Raw genomic sequence first — 20107 nt, forward strand, 5'->3', positions numbered from 1 at the left:
CATGAGGTGTTGGGTGTCATTCCCCAGATGACAGAGAACCTCAGATGAACGTGGGGCTCATAACCACCATGCCAGCAGCATCCAGCCTACCTGCCTGCTCCCTTGCCCTGATCACGATTTTCCTGTCATCTGTTAATGATAGCACCAGCCCAGTCCCTGAGCCTGGTTCCTTATTACCTCACATCCTTGGTGATGCCTTAATCTCATGCCTCACCGTGTGCCAATAGCAAAGCTCCCTTCAGGCCACACTGTAGGTGGGTACAACCTCTACCTCCTTCATGATTCCACGTGAGTCAGTCTTTTTCACTAGACCCCTGTGCTAGGCAGAATAATGGCTCCCCAAATAGGTCCAAGACTGATGCCTGATTCCAGCTGCAGATGCAGTTCATTAAGTTTGCAGTTCAGTTGACCTTAAAACAGGGATGCAACCTGGATCATGTGGATGTCTCAGAGTGAAGCAGAAGAAGCTGAGACAGAAGGCTCTGACCGATGATGTTGAGATGGAAGAAGAGGCCATGAGCCAAAGAGCCACCTCAAGAGACAGGAAAAGCCAAGGGAGTGTTATTCCCAAGTGCCTCCAGGAGGAGAGCCCCTATGTAGCAGGGAGATCTTCGCACTGACTTACAGAACTGTAGAGGGTTAAATAACTTTATGAGGGTTTGAGGTATCACATTTGCAGTAAAAATGCTTTTTTTCCCAAAGCTACCAGGTCTGGTTGGAACCACAGGTCATTCCTACAAACCAGCAGCCTCCTCCCTGTATCTCCCCAGTGGCAGCCCTCCCCCACCATGCCCCAATGGCAGCCCTCCCCCACCATGCTCCAGTGGCAACCATATCTCACCATGCCCCAGTGGCAGCCCTCCTCCTCCATGCCCCAGTGGCAGCCCTCTCCCCACCATATCCCAGTGGCAGCCCCCCCACCATGCCCCAGTGGCAGCCCTCCCCCACCATGCCCCAGTGGCAACCATATCTCACCATGCCCCAGTGGCAGCCCTCCTCCTCTATGCCCCAGTGGCAGCTCTTCCCCTCCATGCCCCAATGGCAGCCCTCCTCCCCCATGTCCCAGTGGCAGCCCTCCCCCACCATGCTCCAGTGGCAACCATATCTCACCATGCCCCAGTGGCAGCCCTCCTCCTCTATGCCCCAGTGGCAGCTCTTCCCCTCCATGCCCCAGTGGCAGCCCTCCCCCACCATGCCCCAGTGGCAGCCCTCCCCCACCATGCCCCAGTGGCAGCCCTCTCCCTCCATGCCCCAGTGGCAGCCCTCCCCCACCATGCCCCAGTGGCAGCCCTCTCCCTCCATGCCCCAGTGGCAGCCCTCCCCCACCATGTTCCAGTGACAGCCCTCCCCCACTATGCCCCAATGGCAAACCTCCCCCACCATGCTCCAGTGGTGGACCTCCTTTCTACCCCTTGACCATCTTTCATAGCAAGCTCTAGCTGTTCTTCCTTGGATTCAGAGCCTACCCACTTGCTGCATCCCTCCAGGATGGCTGCAAATGCCTCCAGTAGGACCTGGTACTGACCCCGTGGCCCCACATACACTAGTCAAAATGCTCTCCTACTGAGCTATATCCTCAGTCTGTTTTTAACTTTTTATTTTGAGACAGGGTCTCACCAAGTTGCCCGGCCTGGCTTTCAACCAACAATAACCTAGGGAGTCACTGATGTTCCAACCAAACTTTGCCTCACCTGAAGCTGGGTTTGTAAGTCTGACTGACTAGGCCTAACTGGATGTTCATGTCTAACAACCCTGGGGGATGTTCCTGCCACTGACATGGGACACACTGAGAAACCATGACTGCTTATCCTTGAAGGTCTTGTACCTGTGAGGTTAACCTTGCCTGCCTCTGAGAGTCCAACGTTGGTGCTCCACACAGAGATTCCAGACCTCTCTAAGAATAAAAGGCAGTGTTCCTAGAGGGGAATGTGCCTAGAGACCTCAGGCATTGAATGCCTGTGGTGGACATACTAAGCCTGCTTTTAAGAGCCCCCTCAGATATTACACTGAACGACCCTGTCCCATCCAGGCATAGTGGACAACACGTCTACAATCCCAGAATGGAGTGGGGAGGCAGGAAGAGGCAGGAAGATCACAAATTTGGGGCCAGTTTGGGCCACCTAGTGAGACCCTATTTAACACTTTTTCTCCAAAATACCAACCAGTGCCCCAATAACCTGGCCATCCCCCCCCTCACACACACACATCATGTTCCTTGCTCACCATTCAGTCACACGCACCCCCACTGACACTGAACACACACCATCTCCCAGCGTCTGTACACTCAGCAGCAGACCCCACCCTTGCCACTTAGAAGCCCCTTCACGACCCAGTTGGATCAGTGTCTCTCCTAGAATCCAGCCTCAGGCTCGGTGGGCAGCAGGGGCTGGAGGCAGAAAGAAGGCCCCAGTTTCTCTCTGTGTTGGGGAGATTCCCTCATGGAGTCAACAAGTCCTCACTAAGCAGCTGTCTGGTTCCAGGGACTCTAGTGGGTAGCACACGGCCACGCCCCCACACTGTTGGTGCCGAGCAGAGCCGAGTTAAAAAAATGACAAAGGAACTCAGGAAGCTGCCTTATGTGAGTGTGGATCTGTGAGGAAGCCCAGGTGTATGGGAGTTGAGGCTTCTGTGTGGGGGAGGCCAAGAAGTGCCTCACCAGTTCCTCAAAGACACCAGGGATGCAGCAACTGGGACACCCTCTACCAGTGCCTCAAGCAAGGCTCAGGGAGGAATCTCAGAGAGAGACTTGGGACTCCCTGTAGAACTGAATGTCAGCCAGCCAGGGAAAGCTACCAACCCGGAGATGCTGCTTTAAATTCAGGGCTTTTATGGACTCGCCAGGCCCAGAACCCACATGCCAGACACCACTTACACAAATTCTAGCCCCTCAGTCCAGTCTGTGCTGGGTCCTGGTCCCAGGGCCTAAATAGAGTCCCCTTCATGACCTTCTGAAAAGCTCCAGGCTCTTCAGTTCCTACCAGTCCCGAAGGACTTGTAATTCTGGTTTCTTACAGATGAAAACCACGGAGGCTCAGAGAAGTGAAGAGCTATGGCCCATTGCACATGCGCACATATGTCCCGGCCACGGACCTGGCACCTTTCACCCCAGCAGCATGCAGAACAGCTCCTACCCAGTCAGATGGCTGGCCTCGGGCTCTTCACAGCACATCGGATGCTCCCTTAGCTGCGGCTGGCCACTAGGTGCTTCAGGCTCTCAGCTGGCACCACTCCCCATCAACACAGAACATCTAGAACTTACAACTCCCCCGTTCTGACCCAAGCAGCGGGGAGGGGAAAGCTGTCTCCACTGAAGAAATGTGTTAAACCCTGAATCACTTCTGTCCTTACTAGTAACCACCCCTTTGCTGGTGGTGATAGCATAATACTGATCAAACAGGGTACTGACCATGGAAACCTGACAATGGACTTGGGGGGATGGCAGGGAGCAGGAGTTAAGTCATTAGGCCCATTTACAGATGGTGCAGTAGAGTCTTGGCACAGTTAAGGGGCTTTAGAGTTTGTAAGGATGACACAATCCCTCCCAGCCCTCACTGACTCAGGCTGTGTGTTCCCTCACCTGCATCAAGACTCCAGTACTCCCAAAGGCACGTGTGGGATAGAAAAGTGGGGTGTTCTGAGCTTGAAGGGGGCTGGCTAGCAGGTCAAACACACCATACACTGTCTTAGGAATACTGTCCACCTTGTAAAGACAGCTCTCCTGAGAACTCACAAAGTCAAACTTCAGACTGCCCCACACCTCAGCAGAAGTGACCTTTGCAGTGTTAGGGAAACGAGGCTGACTGGTGTTTCTGGGCATGGGCAGGGATGAAGGTCCAAGAAGGCCTGGGAAGCAGGGATTTGCAATGGAATGGTCATGGCTTCCTGGCCATCACACTACATACTCTCCAGGCTTCCAAAGGAGATGGCAGAAGATGACAGATACAGGAAGTCTTCTGGAGGCATGCAAACCCCTCTCCACCCATGCTACAACCCCAAGCACCCTCACATTGGTCCCCAACAAACTCAGTGCCAGAGTTTATTGCCAGCCAGGCAAGTTTGAGCAACTCTCCTGCTCACTAGAGCCTAAGTGCCCAAGGTGGTGGTGATTTAAGCAACTTTTTCTCTCTGGTCCTCATTTGCAGATTTAGAAAAGAGGAATGAGGGAGCCCATGGCTTCTGTGGGGCCCATGTGGTGATAGGTTTCTAGGAAAGGCCCAACTCTGCCCCTCAGGAACAGAGTAGGGCTATGCCTTGCATCCTGGACTGCCCTTTTCGGCCCTCATCAGCCCTTTGCATGGGGTTGGGACCCATTCGGGTGTCCAAGAGGATGCCAGGCAGCTCAGAGACAGGAGCAACCTCCCTCCCCCAGCCTCTGGGTTCCATGCTGAAGAACTGGGGCCTGGCAAGGTCGTGAGAGTGCTGAACCAGCAGGATACTCATCCTCTCATAAAGCAGTCAAGGCACCTAGGTGACCTGAAGCCAGCCCCCTTCTCTCAGTTCTGAGGAGCAGGACTACGCCTGAACCTTTGGCACAGCTGGAGAAGTTATATATCTGGTGTTCTTAGCCCAACTATTTGTCCAGAGACGGTCCCTCCTCCTAACCTCCCCAGATGTGGTAGAGTCCTGCAGTTGGCATTCATGTCGGAGGATATTTGTTAGGGGTCTCAAAGAGATGGTCAGGACTGATTTAGAGTAGTCTGTTTTCTCTGTTAATATTTTATTAGGACAGAAATGTGGCTGCGGATTTGGTTACTGATCTTAGGGACAGGAGCTCTGCGTGGAGACAGGGAACTGGACACCAGATGGAGGGCGAAAGGGACAGTTTCACCACTGGCAAAGGTCTCAAACCATTTTTTTACTGGTACATTAAATCCTGGGTCTTTCCTAGCCCTTACACCATGGGCCACCTGCCTCTCCCGGGCGGCCCAAGCCAAAGGCAGCTCGGACTCTCAAGCCTAGGTCAGCTAGGAATGCTCGCTCAAGATGTCACCCTGCGCATCCCTCCCATCTACGCCAACGCTGCAGTCCGGTTTGGTCGGTTCAGCCCGAGCTCTCTCTGCCCTCTAAGTCCAAGACCCAGTCCTCCCCAGCCAGGAGGGGGCGGCGTCTTAGCCGAGGCAGCTATCCTTCTACCGACCCCTGGCTTCCCCAGGAAGAGCCACAGAGGGGCGGGCGGCCACATGTTACCTTCCATGGACATGGGTTCCAAGATGCCGAACTGCTTGAGGACGGCAATGAACAGCAGCACCACCACAGCCATGGCGCACAGCTCCATACCCTGAATCCCCATGGCGAGCGCGACTGGGACCGGGGCGCACCCCTCCGCCGTGCGCTGCCTGGAGGCGCCGGGGCCGGAGCCTCCCGCCCGGCCTCAGGGGCGGCGGCTCACATGCCCCGGGCAGGCGGGGCTACGGGTGTTGGTGGGGCCGGGACCCCGTGGAGGAGAAGGCGGCAGTGAGCAGAACCGGTCGTGATGCTGGAGCCCCGGCTCAACTTTCCAAATTAGCCACCAAACTTCGAGGCGCGGCGGCGGCTGCAGCGTGGGGCGCTGCTCCTGGGATCAGTGTGAGCCAGCAGCGTCCCCATTCCACGCACGGGGCACCACGACTTTGCCGCCCCCTGTCCTGCCCCGAGGGCTCGGGGCCACACAGGCGGGGGGTCCCGGGCGCTCCTGGCCGCCCCAGGCTCCATCGCGGCTCCCCGCGCGCTCATTGGCCTAGGCGCAGCGACCACTCTGGGACTCGTCCCTTGCGGCCCCTCCTTGCCAGCCCAGGAAGAGGCGGGAGGGACAAAGCCCCGCCCTATACGGTCCAGCTCCAGACTGAACCTGGCTGGTCGCCACGACTCCCCCGCCAGCCTCGGGGAGGCCGCGCGGTCTGCGGTTTCCCCACCCGCTGGAGGGAACCGGGTGCTCAGGAGGAGGGGCGCAGTGGCCAAACTCTCTGCAAGAGAGTCAGTGGGAGGGGTGCGGAGGATCCGGGAAGCCCTGAGTCTCCTGGATGTTTCCTGCAACTCAGCCCACAGCTTGAGATTCAACTTGATGCTGATACACCAATCTTTGAAGATGGAGAAGTTGGTATCCAGAGTTCGCCAGTTCTGGAAACCTGCTTGCGCTGCCGAGGCTTTAGGAGGAAGCTCTGGCTGAACTGAGTTCAGATTCTGACTGCTGTATGACTTTGGTCGAGTCTCGGACATTCAGCTTTTTTCATAGAGAGCCGATATGCCTTTCTGGATGTCGGGAAGATCTAAGCAATTGCTGAGAGCTGTGCTAATTAGTTTGTGGGTGTATTTCTTCCCTTAGGGCGCTGGGTAGGGCCAAGGAAATAGCGGAAAGAAGGAGGAGGGAGGGGAAGGCGGGGAGTGGCAGGGCGGAGTCGAGATGCTCCAGGCTGCGAAGCGCTTTCTCGTGCTGGGCGCAGTGCTGACTCTCTGCTGCCCCCCCCTCCAGCCCCCCGCGGGCTCAGTGCGCCTCGGGAGTCCCCGCCAACCCCAGAAGGACCAGGTGGGAAGTGCTGCCGCCGCCAATCCCAACCCCTTCTTGCTGTTTTAGCAGAAGGGGAAATTGAGATCCGCTTCACGCCTAAGGGTGCTGTTCCCATCCCCAGTCCGAACAACTTCAGCTTGCCTTTAGGAGTTTACGAACTACTCGCCTATTTATTCAAAGAGCACCAATACAGTGTTTAGTCCTAGGCGCACAGTGTTTAGTCTAGTCTTCAGGTGGGGATGGAAACCCTAGCAGAGAGCCCCTGTGCCCACCCAACCTGCGCCGGAGCGCATATACCTGGGCCATGCTGTTGGATATATTTAAAAAGTTCCTACAGTGGGCATTTCTCATCTTCCGTTTTATAGACAAGGAAACTGAGCCCCAGGGGGGTGAATTACTCAAGGGGGGGGGGGCACAGGTGGCAACGCCAGCCGGTACATTCTGGACCTGCACTTCACTATTGGGAACCACACAGCCTCACTAATTTAACCTGCTTAATTAAAAGCCAGAGTTTGGGCAAGAAATTTAAGGAGCTGTAAGTGAACGGCTTTTAGTTCAGGTTAATCGGGCTGTAATCTCCATTGATCAAGGCCAGAAAGGTAGGCAGAGAGGCGGAAATCGCCAGACAGCTCTGCTGGAGAACTCGACTCGCTAAAATGTTTTTTTAAAAGGCCAGAAGGTCAAAGGTCTCCTGCCCTCTATAAATTACACACTTAAGAACCAAGAAATACCCAGCCCATGCCTCAGTTTCCATATGGAGTCAAAGTCCTGATAGACATCCCTAGAGTCATAACCTCTGTAAGCCTCAGTTTCCCTATAAAATGGGGACGGTGACTAGCCTCTCTGGAGGCTCATAAAAGATCGAATGAGACTACGGGTGGCACCTGAATGGCCTCCGATTCCCCCGCAGGGAGACAGATGTATCAGGTGAGGCAGAGAATCCAAGGTACATGGGAAGCAAGCTGTCCCTTGGAGCCTCCTGATCCTGCCACCCACCGCTGCCTCCCTGCCTCAATTTCCCTTGTGCTCCTGAGCATCTTCAGATGCCAGTGTAAGCGTCAGTGGCTGCTCATAAGCACTGAGCTATAAGCAAGTCATCGATCCCCTGGCTGTGCGGCGTAAAATATTAACGACGCCTAAGTGGATCCGAGGCTCGAGAGCGCAGTAGCCCCGCGGTATGAACAGCCTGGGCTGCAGGCCTAATGGATGGAAGTGGACTCTCCAGGTCGCTCAGAGTTGGGCCCTGTCAGCCTCGGGTGTAACCGAGATCCACTGACGCTAGGTGACGGTTCTCTCACATCCTTCTACCCTAGACTCAGCGCTCAAGCGGCTTCTCTTAGCTAGCAAAAGTCAGGCCACGCCCTCTGGCGGGCCACGCCCCCAGGGGCTGTCTGCTTTGGCTGGCGTTCAACCCTCATGCTCCCAAGCCTGCGGTCACATGTTGGGAAGTGGCAGCATTTGCATAGCCTTTGGGGAAAGGAAAGGTTGGGGAGGGTATGAGGCGGGGAATCTCTGTAGGTGAAGATGAGGGGGCCACAGAGAGGGAGCAGCCCGTGCTTCCTAAAGAAGTCGCGGGGCGAAGCTCACTTGAAGGCCTCAGGATGTGTAGGGTACTCAGTCAGGGGTGTCTGAAAGCCTGGTCTGGTTTAGAGAGTTAACAGACGAAGCTGGCTGGAATTCAAAGAGGTTGAACTTGAGGTCATAGTGTCCTCTTGGCCTGGAATATTGAAGCTGCTTCTTTGATGCTGTCTTCAAGAAGCCTACCAAGATGACACCAGCCCTGCTTGGTGGCCCTCACTGAACTCCCTATGCTTCCTGTCTGGCGTGTCTCCACCTCCTATGTCTCTGTCTCTTATTTCTCACACAGATCCTGCTGTTAGTTTTTCAAGGCTGGAAGTTTGACTGACATGACACGCTATTTCCTGCTCCAGACTCCAAAGATTCTGACTCTTGCAGGTCTGGACCCGGGCCATCTCAGGACCCATTCCCTGGGAACAGCTCAGCAACAGACTGGTCCTAGCTCTCAGGGGAACAGGGCTCCGTTAGCTCTAGATCATTCTACTGGGCAGAACAGGCATTGTTCAATGAGTTGTTCTTATGCTTCACGGGAACTAAGCTACCTGGGAGTGGAGTCCCACAAGCAAAAGGTACCTCACACATGATGTCCTGGGTGTGTCACACCCAAAGCTGGGCTCTCCATCCCCTCTAGGCTGTGCCACCCCCAGTCTTCCTCCCTAAGCCATCCTCTTCCCACCTACCTCTGTGCTCTGGTACCATGCCTCCATCGCTCTCTGCTCTACCCAGCAGCTCAGCCACACCCCTTCCCTCCCTCCTGGACTCCCAACCTAGATCCCCAAACCCTCCCAGCCACACTGCTCCACTCAGCCACTAAAGCCATCGTCTCAAAATGGCCATGGGATTCTGTCCTTTTTACGTTTGACCCTCTGACTGTGGCTGTGCCTCAACAAAGGCCATGTTTGCCTGCTCACCATCCCCATTCAGACTTGGTAACTGCACCAGGATTGCATTTGCCATTTTCCAGGCTCTTTGCTTCTGAAGCCACAGGACGGTGGTTTTGGAGATCTGAATGGAACTGGTCTGTGGCCTGACTCCTCTGTTCACCTCTGTGCTGCCTTCTACAGTGGGCAGCTCAGGTTGGATGTCAGATGGGACCTGAACCACAAGAGCCCTACAGGAGACTTATGGAGTCACTGGGCACCCTGAGGTGGCAACAAGGAGCCTGAGAATGCTGTCCCCTGGGGAGATAAGAGGAAAGAGAAAAGAAAAGGTGGCTGTTGTGTACCTGGATCCAGCTGTACCTGATAGCACTTTCAAACTCAGTTATATGAGCCAGTAATCCCACCAGTTATTGCTTAAGCCAACAACTTGAGTTGGGATGCTGTTACTTGTAACTAAGATAATCCTAATTAATACGTTACTTACTAGTTATGGAAGCCAGACTCTCAAAAAAGGGGGCAAGTGAGAATACAGAACTGGAGGTCTAGGGCTCAGAGAGATGACCCCTCTTTTTCATTTAGTTAAGGCCTTCAGTGTTTAGGATGCTGCTGCCCACACTCAGGGTGGGTCTCCCTCAGTTAAATCTCTGGAAACACAGGCACAGGCACAGGTGTGTCTCCCATGTAATTCCCAGTCCAGCCCTGTTGACAAGGAAGGTGACCCAGCACAGGACAGTAGGTGAGCCTCCCTTCTGTTCTCTTAGATGGAACACACACAAGTTGAAGAAGGGCCTCAGGCATGCAGCTCAGTCAGAATGAAGTCCAGGGGAAGGGAAGACAGAGCCACAAGGAAGAAAGGATCTCAAGTGACAGCTGCACAGGGCAGCTGCACCAGCGATGCTCATTTGAGTGTTCAGGTAGAAAAGCCAATACAGTGCTTGTATGTGTGTGTGTGTGTGTGTGTGTGTGTGTGTGTGTGTGTGTACATGCCATAACATATATGTGGAGGACAGAGGACAATTGTCAAGAGTTGGTTCTCTCTTTCCACCATGTGGGACTGAACTCGGATGATTAAAGTCTTGGTAGCAAGCACCTTTACCGACTGAGACATGATGCCAGCCCTAAATCTATATCTTCCACCATTCCTTGGTACCTCAACCCTCTTGAACATGGAGAAAGAGAACCTAAGCAACGGAGGGTCTGGCAGCAGCCTTAGCTCAGGACTGAAGCCCCCCCCCCAGGCCTACATAGACTCCACACTGCAGCTCTCTAAGAGCACTGGAACAGCAGTGGGCACAGTTATCCTTGTGAGAAGGGAGTACATGAAAAGAACATGGCATTTATTTCATCATCTGACTCAGTATACTGCCCTAAATGATTGTGCTCAAAACTACCTCGTGCTGGTGTTCACAGATGGAGGAAATAGATCAGAGTGCAGGGGTGGGTTGAGAGGTTGGGATCCAGGGAAGGAGGGAGCCACAGAGTCATGGGATGGATGGCAAATGTCTCCTGAAAGGCTCATGTGCTAAACTCTGATTGCTTGTCTGTGTGCTATTGGGAAGCAATGGGGCATTTAGGAGGCGGGGCTTCACTGGGCAAACTTATGCCTGCCTTTGTTAGGGAGTCTATTGCTGTGAAGAGACACCATGACCGTGGTGACTCTGATAAGGAGACACTTAACTAGGGTTAGCTTACAGCTCAGAGGTTTAGTTCACTGTTATTGTAGAGAGTATGAAGACACGCAGGCAGACTTGTGCTAGAGAAGTGGCTGAGAGTTCTACAGCTGGGCCAGTAGGCAGCTAGCCTGGGTCTGGCTTGAACATTTGCAACCTCAAAGCCCAATAGGCCCTGAATCTGACAACTCTAAAAACAAAACTCAACATTTTTTCTTTTTTTCTTTTTTTCCTTTAATTTTTTAAAAAATTGAGACAAGATCTCATGGAGCTCAGGTTAGCCTTGAACTTCTGATCTTCCTGCCTCTATCTCCCAAACTCTGGGATGATAGACACGTGCCAGCATGCCTCGTCTATGCAGTGGTTGTGATTGAATAGAGGGCTTTATACATATTATGCATATACTTTTACAATTGAGTTAAACTCCCAGCCCAACATTCACTCTGTGTGTGTACGTATGTGTGTGTGTGCGTGCCAGTGTGAAGTGAATCTATGAGAGCTAGATGTTAGGTGTCTTCATCTAATGCTCTCCGCAGTGGTTTTTGAAACAGGGCATCTCACTAAACACGGAGTTGACAATTTCAGCTAGGCTGGCTGCCCAGAAAGCCTCTGGGACCCACCTGTCTGTCTCCACGTGATGGGGTGATTGTCAGCTCTCATGTGGATGCTGGAGATCCAAACGTAGCTCATCATGCTTCCACAGCAAGCACTATGCCCAGCAAACTTTCTCAACAGAACCCCACCCCCCAAAAAAGCCCTCTTCAGTCTTTATAGGGGAGTAACTTAATACCAGGCCTCTTAACAAATCACGATGCCCAGCATGTGACAGAAGGTCTCTAGTGGTGAGGATGAAAAGGTAGCTGACCATGATGTCTACTCAGATCCCACGTTTGACCAGGAGGTTGGAGCTAAGCAGAAAAGGGCTTCAAAATAGCAGATCAGTATGTCTTTAATCAGATCAAATTGGAGCTCTGAAGGACAAACTCTGGTCTGTCTCTAACTCTGTTATTGTGAGTGACCCCTAGAGGCTTGTGTGGCGGAAGACTGGCTCCCCAGCTCATGGCTCTTCTAAGTGGCAGAGAGCTGGGGATACAGTTCAATGGTAGAGCACCTGCCTAGCATGAGCGAGAGACCCTGGGTTCTCAATCCCTAGTACCTTCTAGCACCCCACCCCCACAGACCAAGTTGTAGAATCGTTAGAAAGTAGGGCCTAGTAGAAGGAAATTAGGTCACTGGGGGATGTCCACATTTGGATTGTGATACACACTCTTCTTTTTGCTCCTTGGCTCTCCTGAGGCCTCCTCTGCCATAGGTTCTGGCCATGACACATAGTACCACCACAAACCCAAAATGACAGGGCCTAGAGACCATGGACTCAAATCTACAAAACCATGAGTCAACCAAACCTTTTCCCTCACTGAGTCACCACAAGTGCTTTGCTGTAGTAATAGAAAGCTGACTAGCATAGTTTCACTATCTCTGAGCACATTGTCCAAAATGCTGAGATTCAAAACCCTGAAAAGAACCCAGAAAACATCACCTGGAGCAGGAGATGACATAGCTGGACACATGTTTAGATCACTACTTAACCAAGAACTATTAAAAAAAAAAGATGTCAAGAAATAAGAGAGTATAAACACAAGACATGGCAGTAAAAAAGTAAGAGAAGAACACAAAAGGCATGAGACAAAATGATGTCAGTTGTAAGTCCAGCCTCCTGAGGGATTATATTAAATGTAAGTGGACTAAAATGAATGGAAGAAAAGTAGAAATGAATATGAGATTTTTTTTTAAAAAAGCAAAGCCTAAGAAATGTATAGTTGGAGTCCCAGGAGAAAAGAACAAAAGCAAAACAAAACAAAAACCTAGAAAAAATACTAACAGAATTTGAAAAAATTTTCAGAAATGGTTCAAAGATATCAAATGGATTGAATGAGCTGAACGAATCCCATTCAGGAGAAAGAAGACGAACCACAATTAGGCACAGCAAATAAGAGAAACCAGAGTGCAATACTAACAGTTTTGAAAATGCTCAAGGAAGGAAAAGTAAATGGCTAATTTAGAGTGTCTTCCAGATGAGGACGGTGCCAAGCACGGTTGTGCATGCCTGCAATCCTATTGCTCAGGACAGGCAGACAGAATGACCAGGAGTCTAAGGTCAGCCTCAGCTATAAGAAGCACTTTATCAAAACAGAAGAGAAACAGGAGGAGGGGCAGAACACTAGTCCTGTCCTGGTTCCATCGTATGCCCAAGGCTTTCTTTTTTCTGTTTTTGTTTTTGTTTTGTTTTGTTGGTGGGGGGAGAGGAGGAGGTCGAGTCCTGGTTCCTTTCTGTAGCCTTAACTGGGATTAAAGGCATGAGCCACCAACAACCAGCTTTTTTTTTTTTTTTTTTTTTTGGTTTTTTGAGACAGGGTTTCTCTGTATAGCCCTGGCTGTCCTGGAACTCACTTTGTAGACCAGGCTGGCCTCGAACTTAGACATTTGCCTGATTCTGCCTCCCCAGTGCTGGGATTAAAGGTGTGTGCCCCCGAAGCCCTGTCTGAGGATTTCTATTCCAGGGATAGACAGGGCCAACAGTTTCTATTCTCTGTGAAGCAGCTGGAGTCAGGTCTTCATCCTTCAGCATCTCCTCAAGATTAGGAAGAAGAAATGGTAAGTGGGGAGCGAGATAGGAATAGGAGCACGCACAGGGACAGGAGACACAGGCTTGATATCTTCCTTTGTCAACAATGTACACACCTTGTCATATGAAGAACTTGCCAGGTAGCAAGATAATGTTGCATGTCCCCAGGGACAAGATGGCAATTGGTCTGTATATTAAGTGGGAGAAACCCTCTTAATTCATGAGGAAACTCTTTTCTAAAGCCATCTTAATTTTTAGAATTGTATTTTATTTTTATTTTGCCTCAGGAAGTAAGAGATGAGTGTTTCTTAAGTGATTCTGGTTTCTTTGATTCTTATGGCTAAGAAGGATTTGGAAGGCCTGAGAAGTCTGAGTGACTTGGCTATGTAGGCATATTCCCAAATATCATTGTGGTTCTAGTGCCATTGCTGTCGTTTAAAGGAGAGTTCTCTCATAGTCCTGTGTCCTAGTTAACATTATCTATTAAGTATTAACTTGACACAGCCTGAGAAGGTAATCCAGTTGGGGGATTTCCTTGGTGGTTAATTGATGTATGAGAACCCAGCCCTCTGTGGGTGATGGCATTCCCTAGGCAGATAGCTGTATAAGAAAGATACATCTGGGTGATGGTCATGCCCGTTTTTAATCCCAGAACTCAGGAGTCAGAGGCAGGCACATCTCTGTGAGTTCAAGGTCAGCTTGATCTACAGAGTGAGTTCCAGGACAGCCAAGAAAAAAGTCAAAGACAAGAAACAAAACAAAACAAACAAAAAAAAGAAGAAGAAGAAGAAGAAGAAGAAGAAGAAGAAGAAGAAGAAGAAGAAGAAGAAGAAGAAGAAGAAGAAGAAGAAGAAGAAGAAGAAGAAGAAGAAGGGGAAAAAAGAAAAGAGTCATTAGAATAAGCTAGTGAGCAAAGCCAGCTATCAGTATTTTTCCATGGTTTCTGTTTCAAATTCCTGCCCTGACTTCCTTTAATGATGACCTGTGACCTGGAAGTGTAAGTTGAAGTAAACCCTTTCCTTCAAAGTTGATTATAGTCACAGTGGTCTTTGTTTGTTTGTTTGTTTTTGTTTTTATCACAGCAACAGAGAGGAAACAAAAGCAGCCAGTGTCCTGTTTGACTGTCCCTTGGACAGAGGATGGCTTTACCTGTCTCCATCCCCAGTAAGATGAAGCCAGCCTCCATCTATCCCTCATGAGAGCCAAACATTTCTAAACAGGCGATAGGAGGAGGGACATGAAATCAGCTTGTCCCCTGGTCCCTGCGGTAATGAACTTTCCCATTATCTTCCACGTGAAGAACATATCATATAGGGCAGATAAGCAGCTCCAACATGACAGAGTCAGACCAACCACCCTTGCTTTCTCACCAACTTTACTTCGAACCCAAGTTTGTGCAATGCTCACCATGTTGGTCTGTGAATTTCTTTGGGTAAATTTCTGTTTCTTGAGTGCAGTTGGCTTGCCCATCTCTTTGCTGGTTATAGGACATGGTAATGATCAGAAGGGAGATCAGAACCAGGGTGACATAGGCTGCAGTGCTCCTCGTCTTCAGTGTTGGGGAAGCACTCCCTCCTTAATCCTTTCAGAATGCATCCCTGCCTGCCCCAGAGTTCTGTAGAGCATCAATCTAGTGTTAACCAGTACAGTGTTATTCTAACCTCCATCAATCCAGGCCAGAGCCCTGAGCGCAGAAGATGCCGAGGAAGCTTCACTGGCTGGCTCAGAGGTAGCTTGTTGCCTCTGGCATTCCTCCTAGTCACACATTGCCATCAATCTTCAGGATGATGACATTGACACAAAGTGCTCTCAAGTCCCAGCCTTGTGCTGATCTGTGAAGATGTCCAGGAGATAAGCATTTGGTTGTTGGAACTAAAGCTGAGGGCCCTGGGGTGTCTCGGGGAATTTCCATCCCGGATGCTTGTTGCCAGCATCTCCACCCCCGTGGTGTCCTCTGACAGCTCAATGCCTAAGTACAGATGTCCTGCATCAGCTGGAGGCAGCAAACAAAACCTCAGGCTCTTATACATGGAGATGTCAGAGAATGCACTAGGGGTGAGCAAGCCTTAGGTGTGGTCCTCATCCCTGGTCCTCAGTGAGCTGAGGAACCTCCAGCTCCAGTGTCCTAACCTCTCTGAGCCCAAGGCAGTGTGGAAGTTAGACAAGAGTGGTAGTGGTAACAGATCCAGTTTGCTTGCCTAATGTTTGTATGTCTCAGATGTAGTCTTTGGAACTCATATACAAAATATCAGGTAGCAGTCATGGCCCTCCCTATTCACACACATTCTAGGACTTGCCTTAAGCTGTCTCCAGAAGCGTCAGGCTTGGATGATCACGCTCAGAGATGTGCCTCAAAAATACTCAGCATCCCTCTCCCCACCTTTCCTCAGAGGGTAGGGGAGCTGCCAGTGGGACATGGGCCATTAGGGAAGTAGAGAGGAGACACTTCGTGAAATCTAGAGGGGAGGTGGTTTTAAATTCTCTCCATCTAGTAAGATATACGATTCCAGGATCTTACCTTAGTACACGCAGGTATTTGTTTAACAGATAGTTGTTGGACTTTCTCCCCCTGTCTACCAGATACAGCACTAAAGATGGCAGATCCAGCCCTGGCCCCAGGGGAATGATTCCACTCCAGAGGAGACTGGCCATTAACTAGTCATAACTGGAAATGATTTGCTTGTGACGGAGAAGATAGAAGAAGCTGCTATCCCAAACAGGGGGCTAGAGGAGGTTCATGGAGGGAGCTGGAATATTTCATGTTCAGGGTTGAGGTTCAGGGTTGGCATAAAGGGGATGCCAGGTGAATGGGACAGGGACACAGTGAGCAGGGACAGGCTGGGGACAGAGGTCTCTACTGTAGGTGACAAAGGAAGAGAAAGACAAAAGCCAGGACCCTCACACAGAGGTCCAGTTGGCATTATCCCAAGGCCATGGATCATTCATATGGTCTAGGTATTTCTTTTTTTCTTTTTAACGGTCACTCTAGTGGCAGTGTGACCAGAGATGTAGCATCTACTGTCACTCACTGCCACTTGGCTTTCATAGGCCAGATGGAACAAGCAAGCTCTAGCCTGGACTATCAGGTCACACCGCAGTACAGTGGGGACCAGAAAGAGCAGAATTCTCTCTACTTCTTGACCAAATCGGTCCCGCAGACTCACTTCACTGGGACATTTAAACAATGTCTGTAGCCAGGAAAGGGTCATGTTTGTAATCCCACCACCTATCAGGCTGAGATAATGATGGCCTCCCGTTTGAGGCCATTCTGTGCTATAATGTGAAACATTGTCCCACCAATGTGTGTTTTTAGGGGGCATGCTGCATGCCTCAGAGTGACCCCGTGGAAACAACCAGATTCTAGGTTGTCTCAGAATCTGGCATCCTCCAGCCATAGCCTATGTCCCTGCAGGAGCTGGAGAAATTTCAGTTTCTGTCTGTCTGTGGCCTCATCTGTAAAATCTACCTTCTTTGGAAAGTAATTGAGAAAGATAACACTGGCCATACACTTGTGTGAATAGTACTTGCCAACCTGCACATATAAGTACACATGTGAACTAGGGTACACACACACACACACACACACACACACACACACACACACAACTTTCTTACGGACAGGTCAATGAAACACTCTCCTGTTTTTTCTGAGTTCCCTCCGTTATTTTCTTTTAGGCAAAGGTTAAACTGGCTTTCCTCCATGACTTTAGAATTCTATTTATTTAATTTTAAAGATTTATTTTGATTTTATGGGTGCTTACTTGAATGTGTGTATGTGTACCACATGTGTGCCTGGTGACTGTGGAAGCCAGAAAAGGGCAGCAGATCCTCTGGAGCTAAATGTACAGACAGCTGTGAGCTGCCTGGTGGATGCTGGGAACCAAACCCAGGTCAGAGCAGCCAGTGCTCTTAAGCATGGAGCCATTTCTCCAGCCCTAGCCTTTGAATTCTTTATGAGTATCTGTTGCTTTTGCTGCCTTGAGACAGGCTCTTGCTACATAGCACAGGTTGACTTTGAACCTGCTGTGTAGCTCGTCTTGGCCCTGAACTGGTTGCTGATTTTTCTGTCTCAGACTCCTAAGTATTGAGACTACAGATGTTGGTTATCACACCAGAATCTTAGATTCTTTTTTTTTTTCTTCTTCATATTTTTGGCTTTACCTTTTAGTACAGAATTGGGTAGAATCTCTAGGCTGTTGGAGTCAAGTCCATTAATCCACTTTGCATGGTGATCATTTAGCTTGTTTATGAAATTTTCTATATTTCAACAACTAGACTGGCACTTCCAATATTGTAGACTTTTTTTGTAATGCATATAATGTGCTTCAAGGTCTCTAGGGATATTATATTTATTTCAGTCTATATTATTGTATTTATTCTACATTCTTTTTTCTCAGTGACTGCCTCTATTTGTACCATGTCTTTATCTGGATAAACTTAAGTTGTATTGATGCTGTTTTAAGACAGGGTCTCTAGTCCAAACTTATTTGACACCCACTATGTAGACCAGGCTAGCCTTCATTTCATTTAGCCTCCCAAATGCTAGGCTTATGGGTGTGCCTTTAATGACTTTTGATATGGGTTTCCCTGGGTGTTGGTAGCTTCTAGATACATGTCTGAGCCCTGTTATAAAAATGGCCATGGCTCTGATGTGGCAGAGGGTGTGAGGGAAGGGTGGATGGGTGATATGTGCTGCATGCCAATGGCTTACCTTCTGGGACCCACAGAGGTAGAGGCAGGTCTCCCAGCCGCGTGCTGACCTTCTGACTGGGTTGCTTCTGCTCTCTGTTGTTTCCCGCCCACATCTGAAGGCTGCAGCTGTCTCTGAGCACTTTAGTGCTGGGTTTCCTGGTCTCCGCTCAGTGTAAACCCATTATGGGTTTACTCTGTGGATCTTCTCCCCCATTCTGGCCACAGAGTGAGAGTGACACCACTCCCTCGCTCTAGCTAGTTGTTTGGTCCATCTATCCTAGGAGCTGGGAGGTACTCCCCAGTGCTTCCTCTACCCAGCTCCAACTCCCTCACCCAGTCCATGCCAAGGAGTTGGAGCTCAGTGCCTGTCGCTCTTCTCTGGGTAGACATGCAATATACACTCAGCAAGTTGAGTCATATCTCTCTCTCTCTCTCTCTCTCTCTCTCTCTCTCTCTTACTCTCTCTCTCTCTCTCTCTCTATATATATATATATATATATGCATCTCTGTGTGTCTATATGTATGTCTGTGCATATGTTTGTGTGTATCTCTGTTTCTCTCTCTGTGTGTATGAGTGCCTGTGTATGTGTCTGTATATATGTCTGTGTGTCTCTGTGTGTGTGTGTTTGAGTGAGTGTCTCTGTGTGTGTTTGTGTGTGCGTGGCTTGAGCAGAGCTGATGTGACCCCACAGAACCCTGTTGTGCAGTTTGTCCATCTATAGAACTGATACACCAAATGAGGTTTTCACAGAAGATCTCAGAGACTCATGAAGACCACAGAAGAACTTAGAGCTCAGTGGGAAGACACAGACCCTGAACCATGAACCCCAAACCCACACTGAGTTGGCTGAGTTGGGGACCTGATCAATAAGTCATTGTTTCCCTGAACCACAGGGGAAAACCTGAAGAAAAAAAAAACTCAAAATGAAAGAAGTAATAAACTCTCCACAGAGCACCTAGAGGGATACATTTAAGAATTTTTGGATTAGAATAGAATCTGACTGCCACCTGGGCCACATCCATCCTGGTCTCAAAGGTCACTCACATCACTTGTCAACCCTAGACCTGCTCAGGCAACCTGCTGGTTAGGAAATCCCAACGTTCCTTGGACCCCTGGCTACCTGAGTTCTGAGAAGCTGTATTAGGGGTCAGTGGTAGAGCTTGCTCAGTCAAAGGGGCTTAGTAGACCACAGAGGGAAGTCACCAATTCGAGCCTAACCAACACCTCTCACACAGACTTCTTAGACCAACTTCGCCCTTCCTCAGTGTACTCTTCTGTCTGGAACCTGGACTACCAGACACCACCGGGCCTGCATGGCACAGTCTCTTATCCCAGATCAGGGCCTGCTGTTGTCAAAAAGTCTACAATGGAGGGGAGGGCCTGGAGAAATGGCTCATTAGTTAAGAGCACTTGGGATCTTGGGGAACCTGAGTTCAGTTCCCAGCACACACATGGTGGCTCACAACTGTCTGTAACTGCAGTTCTGGGGGACTCACCCCCTCCTCTGGCCTTTGCAAGCACTCCACACAGACTGATACACAGATGTGCCTGCAGGCAAAGCACCCACATACATAGAATAAAAAGAAATCTTAAAGAAATAAAAGTCTAGGAAGGGACATCATGTGTCTACCCTGGGCAGTGGAAATTCCTGCCATGGTGCCCTGCAACTTCACAAGGACTGGGTGTGTGTGTGTGTGGGTGAGGTGGGGGGTAGGTCACTGCAGTATGTGATCTCAGTGGTGGCCTTAGCTAGGCCCGGCCCCTTGGCTTTGAAGATTTCACACCCCTAGGTGCTCTGCAGGAGGCACCAAGAATCTTCTATGACACCCACTGAGTTACCCTGCTGGGCCTGTCTGCCAGGGACACAGAGCTCAGACTGGAGCTCTAGATGACCCCTGGTTATCCTGCTACAGGGGCACAGCTAGGGCACCATGTTATTCCCAGGACCTTACCCTACACAGAGATGGAAATCCTTGGAAGGCTCTGGCGAGCATCGCCCACCAGGAGTGGCAACACGTACAGCCACTACGTCAATATTCATTTGGTCTCTCCCACTCACCGACCAGTTGTGGCAGGTGTGGTCATGGCTGGAGGCCTGTCTCAGCCTATTCGGCTTTCCTGTCACCTTAAGGTGCCCCATGTCTTGCTACCAGCAGCTATTCAAAGTGCCCTGGG

The 20107-nt window shown here is 50.3% G+C and overlaps 1 protein-coding gene across 5 annotated transcripts in view; it reads right to left on the reverse strand.

Moving 5' to 3' along the window:
- Window positions 1–20107, reverse strand: part of Kcnip3 (Kv channel interacting protein 3, calsenilin) — a 65597-nt gene that overhangs the window by 20320 nt on the left and 25170 nt on the right. Inside the window, exon 1 of one of the 5 annotated variants that reach the window (NM_001111331.1) lies at window positions 5188–5682. The exons of the other annotated variants lie outside the window; for them this stretch is intronic. Coding sequence (NP_001104801.1) covers window positions 5188–5290 — 103 coding nt within the window. The 5' untranslated portion in view covers window positions 5291–5682. Of the gene's footprint in view, window positions 1–5187; window positions 5683–20107 lie in introns of those variants that run through there. 5 annotated transcript variants of the gene reach the window in all.

This window comes from Mus musculus, chromosome 2, assembly GCF_000001635.26.
Source record: "Mus musculus strain C57BL/6J chromosome 2, GRCm38.p6 C57BL/6J".
In the NCBI taxonomy this organism is placed as follows: domain Eukaryota; kingdom Metazoa; phylum Chordata; class Mammalia; order Rodentia; family Muridae; genus Mus; species Mus musculus.